The sequence below is a fragment of the Portunus trituberculatus genome, chromosome 37, assembly GCF_017591435.1.
Source record: "Portunus trituberculatus isolate SZX2019 chromosome 37, ASM1759143v1, whole genome shotgun sequence".
In the NCBI taxonomy this organism is placed as follows: domain Eukaryota; kingdom Metazoa; phylum Arthropoda; class Malacostraca; order Decapoda; family Portunidae; genus Portunus; species Portunus trituberculatus.
In genome coordinates this window covers 19,168,275-19,181,805 of record NC_059291.1, presented here as the reverse complement: position 1 = coordinate 19,181,805, position 13,531 = coordinate 19,168,275, and the positions used below count along the sequence as shown (strand labels likewise).

The 13,531-nt window shown below is 37.3% G+C and overlaps 1 protein-coding gene across 4 annotated transcripts in view; it reads left to right on the top strand.

The window, feature by feature from the left end:
- Positions 1-13,531, top strand: part of LOC123513881 (prolactin regulatory element-binding protein-like) — an 81,735-nt gene that overhangs the window by 16,358 nt on the left and 51,846 nt on the right. For all 4 annotated transcript variants that reach the window (XM_045271330.1, XM_045271329.1, XM_045271326.1 and 1 more), the window contains 4 exons: positions 388-571; positions 9,134-9,320; positions 9,438-9,556; positions 9,781-10,018. In XM_045271330.1, the coding sequence (XP_045127265.1) occupies positions 388-571; positions 9,134-9,320; positions 9,438-9,556; positions 9,781-10,018 (728 nt within the window). The remainder of the gene's footprint in view (positions 1-387; positions 572-9,133; positions 9,321-9,437; positions 9,557-9,780; positions 10,019-13,531) is intronic.

Sequence of the window (13,531 nt, the reverse complement as noted above, 5' to 3'; positions counted from 1 at the left end):
CAATGTGGGTTTGCTGCATACATCATGCCTCTCTTATTTTAGCTCTGAATCCAGCAATGAATATGTTTCCTTAAACTCTGAAGTCTCTCTCTCTCTCTCTCTCTCTCTCTCTCTCTCTCTCTCTCTCTCTCTCTCTCTCTCTCTCTCTCTCTCTCTCTCTCTCTCTCTCTCTCTCTCTCTCTCTCTCTCTCTCTCTCTCTAACTTTTAGGAAATCATTTCTACATAAAAGAATAAGTAAAAATTATTTCCAGATCTTCACTGTCCACTATACAAGTGTTGAACATGTAGTTTTGTGTTAATCTTTATTTCAAGGATAAACTGTTAGAGGAATTTAAGAATAATGATAAGAATGCAAAGCATGTCTTTTTTTGTATGCTTTTCTCCAGGCCATGCAGGAAGCTTCCTGAGAAAAAGAAGAGTAAGTGAGAAGAGTGCAGAAGAAGGATCAACAGAAAAAGAAGTAGTATCAGAAGAGAAAAAGAGACGGCGATCCATCAATACAACTCTTCGAGGAACTAAGTATTTTACATTTGATGTGGAAAAGCTGAGCTCTACAGAGACAGTCTTTAAGTATGTAATTTGCTTGTACAGTAAAAGTCTGTTTATCCGACGAGCAGAGGACCAGGAATGTGTCAGATTATAGGTTTTGTCAGATTATCGGGATGTGCCCTTGAAAACAGTGTTACACTGTCACATCTCAGATTACGAATTAAATTTTTTCCATAACATAGTTTGTATCCTGAAAAACTCATATCTCGAAACAAATTTCTCTATTTAGAATAATGGAAATCCAATTAATCCATTCCATACCTGAAAAATAACAATATAAAAGTCAACAAACATAATATTTTATGGAAAATTAAAGTAATTTTTTTTGACAGATAACAATGATAAATAATATACAGTGGTCTGTCACTGTCACTAAACAAAGAAGCACTTACACTGTGTGGAAAACAAAGCATTGGTGGTGTGAAGGTGTGTGTGTGTATTTACCTAGTTGTAGTTTTACAGAGCCTGGGCTTTATGCTCGTGTGGTCCCGTCTCCATATCTACACTTATCCAATTTCTCTTTAAAACTATGCACACTCGTTGCTGACACCACTTCCTCACTCAAACTGTTCCAAGTCTCAACACATCTTTGCGGGAAACTATATTTTTTAACATCTCTCAGACATCGTCCCTTCCTTAGTTTCTTACTATGCGATCTTGTGCTTCTAATGTCATATTCTTCTCTCCGGATTAGTTTCTCATTATCCACTTGGTCCATTCCGTTAATCAATTTATAAACTTGTATCAGATCCCCTCTCTCTCCTCTCTGTTCCAGGGTTGGTAGATCCATAGCTTTTAGTCTCTCCTCATGTCATCCCTTTAAATTCTGGAACCATTCTTGTTGCCATTTTTTGTAGTCTCTCCAATTTCCTTATGTGTTTCTTTTTATGGGGGGTCCACACAACTCCTGCATATTCCAATCTAGGTCTTATTTTAGTACTTATCAATTTCTTCATCATTTCTTTGTCCATATAGTGTAGGTTAGGTTAAGTGAAATGCTAATCCAATATTCCTTAGCAAATTATATGTCTCTGAAAATTCTATCAATATGGCTTACCGGTTGATTGTTTTCTTCCATCGTCACTCCCAAGTCCTTTTCCTTCTTTACTTTTTCTAGTTCTACTCCATCTCCCATCTTACAGATTCCCATTGGTCGTCTTTCACTTTTTCCCATTTCCATGACATGGCTTTTGTCCACATTGAATTCCATCTCCCATTTTTTACTCCATTTCCAGATCTTGTTTAAGTCTTACTGAAGTACTTCACAATTCTCTTTTTGTTTTATGACTGCACAGTTTCGCATTGTCCGCAAACAGATTTATGTAGCTGTTAACTCCCTCTGGCATGTCGTTTATATATACAAGAAAAAGTATTGGCGCCAATACTGACCCCTGTGGCACTCCGCTGTCTACTGCTCTCCACTTGGACTTCATATCTTTAACTACCGTCCTTATTTCTCTCCCCCTCAAGTAATTTTCCATCCATCTCAATGTGCTTCCTTTTAAGCCAAGCTTCTCCTCTAACTTCCAAAGTAGTCTTTCATGTGGCACTTTATCAAACGCCTTTTTTTAAATCTAAATAAATACAGTCAATCCAACCCTCTCTCTCTTGTACTTTATCAACTATTCTAGAGTAGAAACTCAATAAATTTGTTACACACGACCGACCTTTTCTAAAACCAAATTGGCTATTTGATAATAATTTGTTGTCTTCAAGAAACTCAATCCATTGTTTCTTTATTACTCTTTCACACATCTTGCATATTACACTAGTTAGTGATACCAGTCTGTAATTTAAAGGTTCTTCTTTCCACTCTTATATATGGGAACCACCTCAGCTCTTTTCCATTCTACTGTTACTGTTCCATTTTCTATTGAGCGTTTTATGATGTATATAGGACTTGCTAGTTCTTCTCTACATTCTTTTAATATTCTGCCTGAGACTTCATCTAGTCCAGGGGTTCTCAACCTTTTTCCCGTCAAGTACCCCCTGAGATATAAGACCATTTACCAGTACCCCCCGGTAATCTGACATCGAACAAAATGGTAATTTAGTAACTAACTCAATGTACAATGGTACAACATAGGATATTATGAAATTATTCAAATTTTTATTACTTTATTGAGATGAAACATGAATATTCCAAGTATTTTACAGTGATACTACACATGCAGAAATGAAACAATATTTCCTTTATCAACCATTACTGAATTTCAGTGTGAAGGCTGTGCCTGTCTGTTACAAACAAGTTTCTCAATTCGAGGAGCAGTATTAGACAGGCACAATCGTAGGTCATGTTCCACATTAAGCCGTGATCGATGTTTGGTTTTCATGTTCAACAGCGTTGAAAATCCTTGCTCACACAGATAAGTACTAGGAACATCAACAAAGAGTTCAGAACTACTTTAGATACAACAGGGTAAATCTCACTCATTTTAGCCCAGAACTTGGTTAGGGAAAGTGTTTCAAATGCATCTTTTGCAACAGAGTCGTTCACCAACTCTAAGAACTCCTCTTGCATGTTATCTGGGAGAAGGTGCACATTCACAATGAAAGGGTTTCTAATCAATTTTGATTCCAATTCACTCAATTCGGGAAGTAAGACTGCAGCTCCATCCGCAGAGAAGCTAGATGTGATTGCACAAGTTGCATCACATCTTGTTTTCCAGTGTTTTGACTTTTATCAAGTGCCTCACCAAGGTGTTCAAACATGCTAAGATTTCCATCTTTGACCTTCCCTTCCCAAAGCTCCAGCTTCATGGTCAGTGACCTAAGTTTGTCCATGAAATCACTCACTGTGGCAAAACGGCCTTGGAGGGATAAGTTAAATGAGTTGAGGCGTAAGAATATGTCACTCAGGTAGGCCAGCTTCTGAAGCCACTGGCTGTCTGACAATTTCTTGGTGAACTCAAGTGACTTTGCCTTGTTGTCACATTTGAAGAATTCAGTGAGCTCCTCCTTTAGTGATTCTACTCTTGATACCACATTCCCCCTCGACAGCCAGCGAACCTCAGTGTGAAGGAGCAACACTTCTTCATCACTTCCAAACTCTTGGCACAGAAGGGAAAACAGTCTTGTATTTAGGGCGCTTGACTTGATGGCATTTACCATGTGCACAACATCATCCAGGACTAATTTTAAATCAGGTGGGAGAGTTTTGGATGCCAGGGCATATCTATGAAGCATGCAATGAAGATGCTTGGTTTCAGGATTCACCTGATTCACTCTTCCTCGAAATCCTGATCGACGACCAAGCATTGCTGGTGCTCCGTCAGTTGTGCATGCACATACATTATTCCAAGACAGTCCTTCTTTCTCAAAAAACAATGAGACTTCATTGAAAATGTCTTCACCTCTAGTAGTCGTATTCAAGGTATGACAGAAGTCACAGAACAAAAACTCTTCCTTGAAATCTTGACCAGTGACGTATCGCACAAACACCAGGAGTTGTGCACAAGCAGCCACGTCAATCGACTCGTCAAGCTGGATTGCAAATTTTCCTAAAGAGGCTTCCTTTAATTCAGCAATTACTTGTTGTTTGACATCCTCAGACATATCTACTATTCGTCGATGAACAGTATCATTTGAGAGAGGTACTGATGTGACCTTCTGCTCAGCATCACAACCAATAACACAACGTATTATATCTTTGCAGCAAGGAACTATCAACTTTTCTGCAATGTTGTGAGGTTTCTTTTCTTGTGCAATTCTCAGTGATACCATGTAGGATGCACGCAAACCAGCTTCATTTTGTTGCCTGAAATGTCCCGAACGATCGAAGCGTGCTCGCTTCAATCCCTCTTCCTTTTGCTTGAAGAAAGCAGCATTCTTGCTTATAAAACTTGGATGACAGCTGTTTAGATGGCGTTTGAGAAAGCTAGGCTTCATGCACTCCAGTGACAAAACTTTGTGGCATAATACACACTGTGGAAATTCAATCCCACTTTTGTTGATAGCAGTGAATCCATACTGAATGCAGCTTTCATCATACTACCGTTTCTTCGCTGATGAGGCCATAACGATATCTGGAATTGTAGAAGAGGAACTTTTTTATAACCAAAGCTATATACACGTACGAGTATACTGTGAAATGCATGTATAATATTGCCAATGATAAAAGAATATTCAATACAGAATAAAAAAAAAACACGAACTAACCTCATTTAAGCAAACAAAAGGCGTTGGAGACAGGAGCAACAACTACGATGTGCATCAGTGTCTGTTGGCTAGCTGAGTGAGCTGACTGTCCACAGTGTCCAGTGTCCACGTAACCGTCCCCCACCCTCACTCACGTTGCTGTTTGAAATTAAACCGACACGATATGGCGCGCCCCGTCCACACACACACACACACACACACACACTCTCTCTCTCTCTCTCTCTCTCTCTCTCTCTCTCTCTCTCTCTCTCTCTCTCTCTCTCTCTCTGAGCAGATGTAACTATCTAAAAAAAAATTTTTCGTCAACCATCTAAGTACCCCTTGAAATCTGGTTTTGAACCCCTGGGGGTTCGCGAACCCCAGGTTGAGAACCCTGATCTAGTCCCATTGCCTTCTCTTCATCTAATTCTGTCATCAACTCTTTTATTTCAAGCTTGATTACTTTAATCTTTTTCATATGGACAGTCTCTGTATTTCCCTGTGGTCTTTCAAATTTGGATTCCTTAGTGAAGACTTCCTGAAATTTACTATTTAACAGTTCTGCCATACTTTTTGGGTCTTCCACCATCCTGTTCTCTACTTTTAACCTTTCTATTGTTTCTTTTTGCCTTTTTTTTCCATTTATGAATCTGTAAAACAATTTCGGTAGTTTTTTACATTTTTTGACAATGTCCTTTTCATCGTTCCTTTCTTCTTCCTTTCTCACCTTAGCATATTCATTTCTTGCTGTTTTGAAGCTTTCCTTATTTTCTGGATTTTTGTTTCTTCTCCACCTTTTCCATGCTCCATCTCTTTTCTCCTTTGCCCTAGCACACCTTGCATTAAACCAATCTTTCTGTCCTTGTTCTTTAGGTCTATATTTTGGGACATATTCCCTGAGTCTTGTTTTGTATATTTCCAAAAATAGGTTATTCTTCTCTTGCACTGTCTCTGAATTTTCCATCTCCCAGTTTACGTTTTTAATATAGCCCTTGAGGTTCTCAATATCAGCCTTTCTGTAATTTAATCGGTCTCCTTTGTATGATTCGTCTCTATCTTCCTTTCCCTCTTCTATATCCATTTCTAATATTACATGGTCACTCTTTCCCAATGGGCACTTATGTCTTGTATCGTCATTCATTTGTATATCCCTTGTAAAAACTAGGTCGAATCTCGCCGGCTCATCGTTTCCTCTAAGTCTTGTGTTTTCCTTTACTTTTTGGACCATCATATTATCTATCATTAGGCTCAGGAATCTATCTCCCCAGGCTTCTTCCCCCATATCACTTTCATAATTTTCCCAGTCCACCTCCTTACAGTTGAAATCTCCTACTAATATAACTTTTCTCCTTTCTTTAATGATTCTTGTAAGACTCCTTATTATGTCATCTATCATGTCTTTATATTCTTGAGTTTGGTCCATGAATTTGTTTTTGGTGGCACATATGTTCCAATGATTGTTAACTCCTTTTTATTAATATGTATCTTAATATACAGTATTTCTGATTTTCCTTCCCCAAACTCCACTTGATATACCACTATCTCCTTCCTTAACATCATCATGACTCCTCCTCCTCCTTTACCCACTGTGTTTCTCCTCCATATATTATACCTTTTATCTATGTCTATTTTTATTGCCTCATTTAACTTAGTTTCCACCAGGCATACAATATCTGGTTCTTCTTTCTTTATGTAATGTCTTAATTCTAATTTACTTGATAAAACCCCATCTATGTTCGTATACATAATTTTTAATCTCTTGTTCTTATCATTTTTAGTTAAACTTGCTCCATTTTTTTCTCTTCCTTCTCTTTTATATACCATTTCCTTATCCTGTCTCCTATAATTCTCCAAAAAATGCCTTCTTTTCCTCCTCTGACCTTTCATTATTTTTTTCTTTTGCTTCTGCCACCAGTTCGTTGTGTCTCTTCCTTTCCTCTTCGTTTCTATCTTTCTTTATATATATATATATATATATATATATATATATATATATATATATATATATATATATATATATATATATATATCTTTGCAACCTTCTTTTTCTCTGAGTTTTGTTTTTCTATATAATATTTCTTCTGTCGCCACTTGTGATTTTAGTAATATCTTAATTGGTCTCACTGTTCCTTCTTGATAAGGTCCCATTCTAGGATTTCTTCTACTTCCTCTTCTAGGTTCTGTCTATCCTCATCATTTAGATGTTTTAGTAGGTCTTTTACTGATTTTATTTCGTCCTATTCCCTTCTTGGTCTATATTTAACATTTTTTTTTTTTTTTTTCAGGCCAAAAATAATTACATTTTTTTTTCCCCCCAATTTCTCTTACTAAATTTTCTTTTTTCTTCAGGACTCCTATCATTTTGTTTGTCATATTTTCATCTCTTTCTTTTAACTGTTCTTGAAATACTTCCTGAAATGATTCCTTGTCTTTCTTATCTTGGATTCTCAATTCCTGTACTTCTTTTTTTATCACGTCTTGTACTCTTTCCTCTTCTTTGTTAACTAGATCTTTCAGCTTTTCTTTTTCTTTCTTAGCTTTACTGAATCCTTCTTCCATCAATTTCTTGTAGTTTGCTACTTTCTTTTTTAATTCTTCATTTTCCATTCTTAGCCTAGTTTCATTTTCTTCCACTCTTTTTATCCTTTCTTTCAATTTCTGGAGCTCTTTTTCCTGTTCTTCATTCTCTTTCATTCCCATACTCTCTTTTATCCATTTATCTAATTTTCGTTCAATAGATATCACTCTATTAAATAGCGAAGTATGTGCCGTATCAAAGCCTTCAAATGCTCTTTCACCTTCACCAACATAGTCATCATCAGCTTTCAATTCTTTCCCGTGTCTCATACCTGCATTTAGATGGAATCTCTTCCTTACTCATGATTTTGTAACACTGTACTACTATGATGCAATCTCGCTTTGTTTACTCTCAATGGAAGTTCAAGTCAGGTTAAACTTGTTATAATTGGTTCACTTAACAAAGGTTTTTTACGAACGTAATCCCTTCGTTAAGCGGGGGTTGCCTGTACTTGCCAACCAAAGGTCTGACATGTAGTAAGTAAATCCTTCATTCCACCTCACAGCAATGTTGGAAAAAAATGTGTCATGTTTCTGCTTTCCTCTGTTACAGTATCAATTTAGTTAGGTTACTCTTCAAAACATATTATAGCTTTTTGATAATATAATTGATTTTATGTGATTAATAGATGTTTTCTGTTCAACAACACACATATCACAAGAATAGCTTATGGTTTTCCTCAAGATCTGGCAACCACGTAATCCTCTGGGACACCATTCAGACCAAGACCCAGGAGCCACTTTAGAATAGACGGATTATAGCACACTTTTGTATGCACTCCTGATAATGCTTACCCCATCCCTCACACACACACACACACACACACACACACACACACACACACACACACACACACACACACACACACACACACTCTCTCTCTCTCTCTCTCTCTCTCTCTCTCTCTCTCTCTCTCTCTCTCTCTCTCTCTCTCTCTCTCTCTCTCTCTCTCTCTCTCTCTCTCTCTCTCTCTCTCTCTCTCAATAACATTCAAACAAATGCATAACTAGCAATTCACACTGGCAGGCCATGGGTCCAACCAGTCCGGGACCCCAATTTGCCATGAGTGCCAATCCAGTGACCTGACAGGCAAGCAGTCACCAGTCTCCACCTTATTACCAGTTTTGTAACTTGTAGATGAACAAAACAAGTCACAGTGGTATCTAGCATGCAGCAGATAAAACAGGGGCCTGTTTTGCTTTATTTATCTTGTCATGTGTATTCATCAGTGGAGCCTCATGATAACTATGGATTCATGAAAAAAAAAATGCCATTATGGTCTTAAAAAAATTTGGTTAGTATCTGACCAGTCCATTATTGAGTGGAATCCATTATTGCAAAGTCTGTTATCACAAGGGACCACTATATTTACCATTCATGCTCTATTGATTCCTCATGGAACTGGTTCTGCAGCCTGGTGAATACCAGTTTTGGAACCACTAATGTGCTTGGTGATTACCAAGCAGCACAGTGGCAGTTCCGAGATTCTGATATTCACTATTCACCAGCTGCACTCTCCCGAGTCCAAGCAGAACTGGTTCAATTCTAATGGTTTTGCCAGCCCAAAGAACCAGTTCCTTGAATACTTGAGTTATTGGTTCCTACTCAACTACTGTTGTGCAGAAGCATTGATGGCAGCATTTACTTTCATCACTTGCCTCTGAGATGCTCCTGGCACAGGGATCTAATTATGGCCATAATTTTTTTACTCCACCTTAAAAGAATTGAACTTTTAGGAAATTTGGATTATTGGTGTTCGGATCAATAGACTTTTACTGTATTTGAAATTTGTTCTTGATATTTATATCAAATTGATGTGAAATTCGTATATATGCATCTTAGATAAATCTGCCTGTATTTATTTCCAGAAATGCATTAGGGGAGGAGATTTACCAGAAGTGTTGTGGAATATCTCCAGACTACAAATTCTTGATTACTGGGGGAACAGATGGTTATTTGAGAGTTTGGAGTTTGCCAGATATGAAAAAAGAAAGGCAGATAAAAGCTCATGAAAAGGAAGTTGATGTCCTTGACATCAAACCAGACTGTAAACAGGTACTTTTCCATATTTCTTGAAATGTATGAGATGGTCACATCAAGTTTTTATTCACATTCTCAAAGTTTTAATTTTTTTATCGTTCTTAAGATCAAATATATCCTTTTCTCTTGCAGGTTGTCTCTGTTTGTAAGCCAACCTATGAGTGTTCTGTGTGGAACCTAAAAGATGGAAGCAAACTAACACATGTGGTACTGCAGACTAATGGAGTCAGATACAGATGCTTCCGTGCCAAGTATGCATCTTCCTCTGTTTTCTTCTATGAAATGCATTTACACCAGTTGGCATTATTTTTTCTCTTACAAAGATAGATCCAGATCCATTCTAACATGTGTCGTTCAACAGATTTGCTTACTTAGTATGTAAAGTAGCATTATGTAAGGTTAACATATCATTTCTAATTTTCTTATGCACTGTATGGCAGTCATATTCCTTTCTTCAAAAGTCTATGCCTTGCAGGTATGGCATTGTTGAGGGAAGCATACAGAAGGCAAGACTCTTCACAATCAGCAATCCAGTTGGAGGAACTAAAAATCCAGCCATTGTGGCAAAATGGTGTGGGAAAACGTATAAACAAGAGCGAACAAAATGTTTGGCAGGAACTTTGAGCAGCCTTGCTCTGAGTGACAATGGCCAGTATTTGGCTACTGGAACCATGGGTGGTTCTATCTACATTCTCATTGCCTTCAGTTTACAAGTAACTATCATGATTGAATAATATGTACATCAGTACACCTGCCAAAACATTAATTACACCCAGTGAGGCCTCAAGCACTGGTTCAGGGGAGACTGTGAACATTAAACACTGTGTGACCTCACTGAATGTTTCCCTTTGTGTCTCACAGCACAAGAGGCAGTCACATCCTGCCCTATAAAGATAACTCTCTTCCTTCACACAAAACTACACACACACACACACACACACACACACACACACACACACACACACACACACACACACACACACACACACACACACACACACACACACACACACACACACACACACACACACACTCAAGAGACACGGTTGTGGGCGGACGCACTGGCGCAGTTCCGACGATCAGCTGATCTTCACTACACCTGTTGTATAGTATTTACAGTGGCCTGGGCAGGTAGTGTGGACTCATTTTTTTTTTTCTCTCCATGAAATCAATTATTAAAGAATAATGAGTGAAAAAGATATTCCATCCAAATGCAGACATGAGGATAGAGAAGGGCTGATGATGACTATGACGGTGAGGGAAAACGCGTATTCGAAGGGTTCGATATGACGACAACTTCACTACTTAAGAGAGTGTCAAATATTGAATGTAAACTAGATAAACTGATAAAGGAGAAGATGGAAATGAAAGAGAATAAAGAACAGGAAATGGAGTTTATAAGACTGAGAGAAAGGATAAGAAAAGTGGAAGAAAATGAAGCTAGGCTAAGAGCGGAAAACGAAGAACTAAAAAAGGAAGTAGCTAACTACAAGAAGCAGATGGAAGAAGGACTCGGTAAAGCCGAGAAAGAAAAGGAGAAGCTGAAAGATCTAGTAAACAAGGAAGAGGAAAGAGTACAGAACGTGATTAAAAAAGAAGTACAAGCATGGAGAGTCCAAGATAAGAAAGATAAGGCCGATTTTCAGGAGGTGATTCAAGAACAACTTAAAGAAAAGAAGAAAATATGACAAACAAAATGATAGGAGTCCTCAAGACAAAAGAAAATCTAGTTAGAGAAATTGCAGAAAAAAGAAGAGTGTAGTCGTATTTGGAATAAAAGAAAAAATATAAAATATAGACCAAAAAGAGAAAAGAAGAAATGAAATCAGTCAAAGACCTACTGAAGAATCTTAATGACGAAGATAGGCAGAACTTGGAAGAGGAAGTAGAAGAAATAAACAGAATGGGACCATATCAAGAAGGAAAACGAGACCAATTAAAATATTACTAAAATCACAAGCAGCAACAGAAGAAATATTATATAGAACAACAAAACTTAGAGAAACAGAAGGCTGCAAGGATATCTATATAAAGAAAAATAGAAATGAGGAAGAAAGGAAGAGATACAATGAACTGGCAGCAGCAGTAAGGGAAAAGAATAATGAAAGGTCAGAAGAGGAGAAGAAGGCATTTTTTTGGAGAATTCTAGGAGACAGGATAAGGAAATGGTATATAAACGAGAAGGAAGAGAAAAAGTGGAACAAGTTTAACTAAAATGATAAAGGCAAAAGACTAAAAATGATGTATACGAACATAGACGGGTTTTATCAAGTAAATTAGAATTAAGAGATTACATAAGGAAAGAAAATCCAGATATTGTATGCCTGGCTGAAACAAAACTAAATGAGGAAATCAAAATAGTCTTGGATAATAGGTATAATGTATGGAGAAGAGACAGAGTGGGTAAAGGAGGAGGAGGAGTCATGATAATGTTAAGGAAGGAGATAGTGATCAATCAAGTGGAATGTGGGAAGGAAAAGCAGAAGTATTGTATATTAAGATGCATATTAATAAAAAGAGATAACAATCATTGTAACATATGTGCCACCAAAACAAATTCATGGACCAATCAAGAATATAAAGACATGATAGATGACACAATAAGGAGTCTAATGAGAATCGTTAAAGAAAGGAGAAAAGTGATATTAGTAGGAGATTTCAACTGTAAAGAAGTGGACTGGGAAAATTATGAAAGTGGTATGGGGGAAGAAGCCTGGGGAGAAAGATTCTTGAACCTAATGATAGACAATATGATGGACCAGAGAGTAAAGGAATGCACAAGATTCAGAGGAAACGACGAGCGAGATTGGACCTAGTTTTTACAAGGGGTATACAAATGAATGATGATATAAGATATAAGTGCCCATTGGGAAAGAGTGACCATGCAATATTAGAAATAGATATAGAAGAAGGAAAGGAAGATAGAGACGATTCATACAAAGGAGACCGATTAAATTACAGAAAGGCTGATATTGAGAATCTCAAGAACTATTTTAAAACGTAGACTGGGAGGAGATGGAAAACTCAGAGACAATGCAAGACAAATATAACTTATTTTTGGAAATATACAAAACAGGAGTCAGGAATATGTCCCAAAATATAGACCAAAAGAAGAAGGAAAGAAAGATTGGTTTAATGCAAGGTGTGCTAGGGCAAAGGAGAAAAGAGATGGAGCATGGAAAAGGTGGAGGAGAAATAGGAATCCAACAAACAAGGAAAACTTCAAGGCAGCGAGAAATGAATATGTTAAGGTGAGGAAGGAAGAGGAAAAGAACTTGAAAAAGATATTGTCGAAAAATGTAAGGAGCAACCAAAATTGTTCTATAGATTCATAAATGGAAAAATTAGGCAAAAAGAAACAATAGAAAGGTTAAAAGGAGAGAACGGGATGGTGGAAGACCCAAAAGTATGGCAGAACTATTAAATAAAAATTCCAGGAGGTCTTTACTAAAGAATCCAAATTTGAGAGGCCACAGGGTAATAGAGAGACAATCTATATGAAAGAGATTAAAGTAACCAAGCTTGAAATAAAAGAGTTAATGAAGGAACTGGATGAAGAGAAGGCAATGGGACCGGATGAAGTCTCAGGCAGAATACTGAAAGAATGTAGGGAAGAACTAGCAAGTCCTATATACAACATCATAAAATGCTCAATAGAAAATGGAACAGTGCCAGTAGAATGGAAAAGAGCTGAGGTGGTTCCCATATATAAGAGTGGAAGGAAAGAAGAACCTTTAAATTACAGACCGGTATCACTAACTAGTGTAATATGCAAGATGTGTGAAAGAATAATAAAGAAACAATGGATCGAGTTCCTTGAAGACAACAAATTAATATCAAATAGCCAATTTGGTTTTAGAAAAGGACGGTCTTGTGTAACTAATTTATTGAGTTTCTATTCTAGAATAGTTGATAGAGTACAAGAGAGAGAGGATGGGTTGACTGCATCTATTTGGATTTAAAAAGGCGTTTGACAAAGTGCCACATGCAAGATTACTGTGGAAGTTAGAGGAGAAGGGTGGCTTAAAAGGAAGCACATTGAGATGGATAGAAAATTATTTGAGGGGAGAGAAATAAGGACGGTAGTTAAAGATATGAAGTCCAAGTGGAGAGCAGTAGAAAGCGGAGTGCCACAGGGGTCAGTATTGGCACCAATACTTTTCCTCATTTATATTAACGACATGCCAGAAGGAGTGAACAGCTACATAAATTTGTTTATGGATGAT